Source organism: Lissotriton helveticus, chromosome 12, assembly GCF_964261635.1.
Source record: "Lissotriton helveticus chromosome 12, aLisHel1.1, whole genome shotgun sequence".
Lineage (NCBI taxonomy): Eukaryota > Metazoa > Chordata > Amphibia > Caudata > Salamandridae > Lissotriton > Lissotriton helveticus.
In genome coordinates, this window is record NC_136073.1 from 569,216,258 (window position 1) to 569,223,538 (window position 7,281).

Below are 7,281 nucleotides of genomic sequence, written 5' to 3' on the forward strand. Positions count from 1 at the left end.
CATCCCCACTGTCCCATCCTGACCTGCAGCATCCCCACTATCCCATCCTGGCCTGCAGCATCCCCATTGTCCTATCCTGGCCTGCAGCATCCCCATTGTCCTATCCTGGCCTGCAGCGTCCCCACTGTCCTATCCTGGCCTGCAGCGTCCCCACTGTCCCATCCTGGCCTGCAGCATCCCCACTGTCCCATCCTGGCCTGCAGCATCCCCACTGTCCTGTCTTGGCCTGCAGCATCCCCATTGTCTTATCCTGGCCTGCAGCGTCCCCACTGTCCCATCCTGGCCTGCAGCATACACATTGTCCTATCCTGGCCTGCAGCATCCCCATTGTCATATCCTGGCCTGCAGCATCCCCACTGTCCCATCCTGGCCTGCAGCATACACATTGTCCTATCCTGGCCTGCAGCATCCCTCCCCATTGTCCTATCCTGGCCTGCAGCATCCCCACTGTCCCATCCTGGCCTGCAGCATCCCCACTGTCCCATCCTGGCCTGCAGCATCCCCACTGTCCTATCCTGGCCTGCAGCATCCCCATTGTCCTATCCTGGCCTGCAGCATCCCCACTGTCCCATCCTGGCCTGCAGCATCCCCACTGTCCCATCCTGGCCTGCAAATAGTATTTTATTGGATGAGGGAGCACTCCGTTCACTCTGTATTTTACACTTGTCTTTGGTGCTATGGTTACTGGGTTTGTCAGTCCCTGGTGATTATAGCTTGTTTATGTTGGGTATGTTGGCCCAACGAACCATGCACTATTCACTTGGTGCTATGCACCTAAACATATAATACTTTTTTACAGCAAAACATAAACCTGTTGTGATTCCAGTATCTTGTCTTTTATTTTTAGACTTCTTTTATGTCTTGTTGATCATGTATGCACTTCATCATTCTTTGTTATTAACAATCTTTCGATAAACATAAATAGTTCAAAGTAACAATCAATATTTACATTTTATAAGAGGGCTCTCTTATAAAATGTACAATATTTTGCAAAGTAAATCATAACATGAATATGAAATGTTAAGAAAATATTGATTGTTACTTTGAACTATTTATGTTTATCGAAAGATTGTTAATAACAAAGAATGATGAAGTGCATACATGATCAACAAGACATAAAAGAAGTCTAAAAATAAAAGACAAGATACTGTAATCACAACAGGTTTATGTTTTGCTGTAAAAAAGTATTATATGTTTAGGTGCATAGCACCAAGTGAATAGTGCATGGTTCGTTGGGCCAACATACCCAACATAAACAAGCCATCCTGGCCTGCAGCATACACATTGTCCCATCCTGGCCTGCAGCATCCCCATTGTCCTATCCTGGCCTGCAGCATACACACTGTCCCATCAACTCCTTCATCCCACTCACAGTGACCTGCTTCACCCCTCCTATCCCAGCCAATGCATCTCATGCGGTCTTGTGTATCTATTAATATTGTCCATATGCTGATCTTGGTTCGATGCATTTTCTCGTGTGTTGCTGTGTGTTGGTTAATAAATATAACATAAACTCTTTGGTGTAACTGATTTTCGGTTGCCTTACACTTACTGATGAAACTTTTCAGTCTGCGCTACTAAAACCAATACCGCTGAACTGGAGACACAAACTGAGGACGAGAAACTCAAGGCGAAAAGGCCTGGACGTGTTCATGTCCCGATGGTCACTTCAGATGGCGGCCCCACAGGCTTAGGGGTGACCTGGGCCGAGGGGGAGGCTCCCACAGGATCCTGGCTCATCATAAACTCTTTTCAACGAGGCTTGGCTTGCATCGTCAACCTCTCTCGACCCTTGCTAGCCATTGAACCACTTTAGGATGAGTTTCTGAAAGTCCTAGTAGCAGACCTGCGCAACATTGCAATCATATCAGCGAAATTTGCAAAATTCCCGCATTTCGCGTGGCGAAATTTCTTGACATTATCCATTATCCAATCTTGCATAGAGTGTTTTTACCCGAGTGTGCGCCTTGCCTCCCTCATTCAGAGACATTTACTTAGTCCGGTCAGTCTTCTGCTAGTATCTCATGAAACTTTTTTATGCTAGGTGCGCACTCGGTTAAAGGAAGTGAAGGGAACCGGCAAACCTAATTTCGCGAAATTTGTGTGGCATTTCGCAACATTCCACGAGAAAGAATTATGCAATTTCAGCAGGCTCTATATGTTACTTTTATTTGTGTAGTAAGGTATCATAAAATGTTTAGCATCCTCCAATCAGCAGCACGCGAGATGTGTACAGAAGGGACTCCTTGTTGCACCTCAACTGATTTGTTCTTGTTCGCGCTCTTTTCATATTCAACAGTTATACCAAGCGTGGAAGCAGGCAACTCGATCTGCTGCGACAAGTATGCCCCCAAACCAATTCAGCGCAAATTCCTGAAGACGTTCCACCACACCCCGACTGTCTGCAGGTTACCGGCTGTAATGTAAGTGTTCCCAAGCACCTGTAACACAATGTCACACTTCTCCTACAGACATACATCTTGAGTTCTGAAAGCCTTCTACTCATATTGGTGTGCAACTCGATCGGGTACTCATAGGAAAGGAAAACAAGGAGTGGCTCTGGCCCAGCTGGATGTGTGGCCCCCTCCAAAACGAAGAAACATTGGGGTACACTTATTTTTGTGCGTCAAGGTGTAGCACAGTCATAGAATGAGCCCTCAAGACATAGTGGAAACAAGACAAACCCAGTGACACAGTGAAAGCTCTAACAGTGAACCACGCTTCTGCCTCCAGCTGTTGCTTAGCTATTGATGGTGAGTTGTTTAACCATGCTTCTCAGTGTACAGGTAGCCTAGCGTTTGCTGGTTGTGCTGTTGAATTATCCCTTTGCCTGTAGCTGTTGCCTAGCTATTGATGGTGAGTTGTTTAACCATGATTCTTACTGTAGCTGTAGCCTAGCCTTTGATGGTTGTGTTGTTGCAATTATGCTTCTGCCTGTAGTTCTTATCAGCTATTCATGGTTGTGCTGTTAAACCATGCTTCTGCCTGTGTGGTTGACAACCGGTGTTAGTGCGTTCACTTGCCACAATTGGCAGTTTGGCAGTATTGCCAGCAAGAATTGCCCTTGGCACTGACATTGACTGAGCATGTTGGTGAACCGGTCAGATTAATTACCATAACTGAGAATGTTGTTAAATAAGCCCGTCAATCTTGTTGCTCATGGGTGGATGTGTTACCCACTACGACCAGTAACCATGGTAACCATGCCAGGGATAGATGATGACCATGGTTGACAGTGTAGTTCCTTGTTGGTATTATCTGTACTGTAGTTCTTGGCCCTGGTTAGAAGTAGGCTTGGTCATGCCGGTCTCTTGAAGGCAGAATTGTCGTCCACGGTTACAGTGTTCTTCGCCATATCCTGGGCTGGCATTGCTGCTGTTCACAGTTGTCCATCAGTGTTTAATATCTTTGGATGGAATCTTTCATTGTTGTTGGAAATAGTTGCTGTCATCAGTAGTTGGTTGACATGAGGGCCATAGGTGACACTGTGAATGGCAATGGTTGGTGGTGTTATTGAGCACAACTGGCAGGGTTATTGATTATTGGTGACTGTTGTAGACATAGTTGGTAGGGTTCTTTGTTTGGTTTTGAGTGTGTTTGGCCAGTAGATTAGTTTCAGTCACGAGTGCTGGTGCCAACGACTGGAAAGGATGTTTGTCATGGCAGTCATTTTGTTAATCATGGTTGATAAAACTGGAAAGTATGACTGGTATTGTTGTTGATGAGGTGTACAATACGGGATTGTGTCGCTGATAATGGCTTGAACAGGTGACGGCCGCGGCTGGTAATGTTGTCCAATCTATTTTACAAGGTCCTGGGGTTGTTTTGGGAGCATTGTTCAGCATGGTCAGCAGGGTGAATGGCTTGGTTTGGATGTAGTGTTGCTTTAGACGTGCTGCTGACACAGTGTTGTACGTTTACTAGGGCTGTCTTCCAGGGTCTCAGTGAATCCTATTGCTTCCCTCTACGATTAGCGGCGTTGTTCGCTTCTCAGGGGTTGGCTGCAGAGCATGTTTGTCTAATAGAGGCTTTCACTTAGAAACATGTATTGATTAATTTGAAGAAGACGCTCAGAGCTATTTCTTACTTTCCACTTAGCAAGAATAAGCTGTCTCTGCTGTGTTGCACTAACTGGAGAAAAGTGCCCTTTGGATGGGTTAGGAGTGAAACCTGGGAAGAAATCTGCACGAGGCAGAGGCGGTGAATGTAAACTGAACCTGTAGCCAGCGAGCAGGCTTCAGGCCCCAACAGAATTAAGACCAAAACATGATTTATATCAGAGATATTCCCCCGAGAATTGTGTTTTATCTGGAGTTGAAACAGTTGGTCGCACATGATGACCAAGTGAACTATTGGGTCTAAATATCTGCTCTTGATCTGTAATTAATGGCTCATCAATTTCATTCAAAACATTTAGATTATGATAATGCGTCTACATAATCCAAATGTATTTAACTTCATTCCATAGAGATGGGTCACATCATATTAGCAGCTTTTAGGGCATCGCGGCCATACACCTTGCGTTCACGAAGTAATCGCGAGACTTTGTCTCCGATGATGCCAGTGACCCATAATGAGTATCACGGCTTGGGTTCTGTGACCTGAAGGATCATCTTGGCTCAGTTCCTATTCCTGAACTCTCTCTAGCCAAAGGGACTTTGATGGCCTCAGGTTGTGCACACACGCCTAGCAAGGTCATGCCTAGGTGGTTGTGTGACAGAGTATCAAGCACAAGAATCTTGGGTTACAAAAATACCTGTCACAATATTGACTCCCAAAATATTACGAAGGTAAGTAAATATAGTATCAATTTACCTGTAATGGTGAAGAACCACAGCATGATGTATATGGCTGACAGCACTGGTAACTGTCCTCGGCTTTGCTGTAAAATTCTGCCAAATGTAATTCAGCAGTGTTAATTACCATTATACGCATGAATGACCCTAGTTTTTCCGAAATGTTTTTCAGTAGTTTTTTTAAAAAATAACAGTCTATAGGGAGAAGGTGAACAATTTAACTGACCATGTGACACAAAGTAGAGCGCACTGTCCAGCAGTGATCTTGCAGTAGTTAAGGGGTGCCATTGGTAGTGTTGTACTCTAGCTGGAAGGATTGCTGACCGCGGCTGGTACTATTGCTGACCTTGGCTGGTCTGATCATGAACCATGTTGGCTCTGATGACAGCTACGGGGACAGTATTCTTGAAAATGGTTGGTATGATTATTTTGGTAAGTTTTGATGATCGTCACTGGAAACATTGATCCTCATGGTTGACCATGCTGCTGGAGGTGGTTGGCTGTCATGATGGTGGGCAGGGTTTTTGACACTGGCTGGAAGTGTTCTCAAGTTCGGCTTTAAGCAACATTCCACAGGTTTAAGGTATAAGGGGTGCCATTGGTAGCGTTGTACTCTAGCTGGAAGGATTGCTGACCGCGGCTGGTACTATTGCTGACCTTGGCTGGTCTGATCATGAACCATGTTGGCTCTGATGACAGCTACGGGGACAGTATTCTTGAAAATGGTTGGTATGATTATTTTGGTAAGTTTTGATGATCGTCACTGTAAACATTGATCCTCATGGTTGACCATGCTGCTGGAGGTGGTTGGCTGTCATGATGGTGGGCAGGGTTTTTGACACTGGCTGGAAGTGTTCTCAAGTTCGGCTTTAAGCAACGTTCCACAGGTTTAAGGTATAATGGCTGCACACACAGACCTTAGAATCCCCTATCACTGCACAACTGTAGCAGATCAATGTTTTACAATTTAATTGACGCATGTTTTTGGCTAAACTAATTCTGTACATATTACATTTTCAGATTCGTGACTATTAAAGGCCTTCACATGTGTACAAACCCTAATGAAAACTGGGTGAAAGCTGCAATGAAGAAGTTAGGAAAAGAACAGCAGGACACCCGAACAACTCCTAAATACAGATAACTTCTACTGTACTTAGTTGCTGTCCATGTGACTGAGAACTCTGGCTGGAAAATGTTTGTAATATATGTACAGTTCATCCATTTTATTATATTATTTATTAAACGCTCCACTTGTTTTTGGTAATCAGTTGTTTTTGTGTTTATTAGCATTTTACTTGAATGACTAGTCTAAAAATCCACAGAAAGACAATCTGAGCACCCTTGTCCATGCTCGCTTGCTGTGTCTTGGAACCTCCAGTGCCCTTCTGGCAGTGTTGCTGCCAGTTCTTTTATTGAACGCCAGGTTCAGACTGGGAGAAATGAGCCAGAGAGAGAAAAGAGTCTAATGGGTGTTAAGAGGGATGAAGAAAGCCAAAAATGAAGAGAGGGAAAATGAAATAAAGGACAGACATGAAAGACTGACTTTCTCTTTCAGTGTTTATTCACGACATGAAAGGCAGAAGTCCTAGCTCCATCGAAACAAATACAGAAACGTTATTATATCTCCCCCCGAAAGCTTGTGAGGGCTCGGAGCCACTTTAATGTCTCATCTAGCCCTAGCAGAAGATCTAGACCAGATTAATGTCACCAGAATGATCTTTCCCTTTGTAAGCTCACCAAGGATCTTACTTTTCTGGTACCCTGTCTCAGCATAAAAGTTCTCTTTTTAGAAAGATGCAATGAACAGCCATGCGTATAATACAATCAAAAGCTATTATCCTGTTAAGGGCAAGGAGCGCCGTTCTTGATCAGGTCGGAGTGGGATCAGGGAAAGACAGATTGAATTGCAGATAAATGGCAAAAGCATAGCAAATAATACAGAGAGGTGGGAACCCACCGCTGTAGTTTAAATTAAGGATGGAGATCCACCAGGATTGTGAGATGATCTGAAAAGAAGATCCACAGCAGCGCGATCTGCACAAGGATCACCTTTCTATCCCTGCGCTTGCTCCCAGAGGGAGCGCTGCTTCAGAGTGTCATTCACATGGTCTTCTTTGGTCTCTTCCCAAACTCCTCCTCCTTAGAGGGATTATCCTGCATACACCACACAACTCTCATGCATAGAAATCCAAGGCTCGTCTTTCAGTTCTTTGAACATTTCCTAATGTGTCACCAGGTCACCCTCATTCTTCATCTGTGCGTTGGTCAATCACTCCCCACATAAAACCTTTCCTCCTTCTCAGAGCACTATCTGTGCCTCGCCCATCACCTCCTTGGTCCCTTGAGCTTCACTTACATCTTAGAGGACTTTCGCGTCTTCGCTGGTGACACGGCCAACGCCTACACTCAACGCATCAGGCAGGGCACAGGCAAAGTAAACTTCTGTGAACTAAGAGACAACAGACTCTTTCCATGTTTACAGTAT

General features: G+C 44.7%; 1 protein-coding gene across 1 annotated transcript in view; it reads left to right on the top strand.

Moving 5' to 3' along the window:
* CCL22 (C-C motif chemokine ligand 22) overlaps positions 1 to 6,060 on the top strand; it is a 29,792-nt gene extending 23,732 nt beyond the window's left edge. Inside the window, exons 2-3 of the mRNA XM_078669688.1 lie at positions 2,300 to 2,423; positions 5,817 to 6,060. Of these exons, the coding sequence (XP_078525814.1) occupies positions 2,300 to 2,423; positions 5,817 to 5,937 (245 nt within the window). The 3' untranslated portion in view covers positions 5,938 to 6,060. The remainder of the gene's footprint in view (positions 1 to 2,299; positions 2,424 to 5,816) is intronic.
* Positions 6,061 to 7,281: the final 1,221 nt, after the last annotated feature.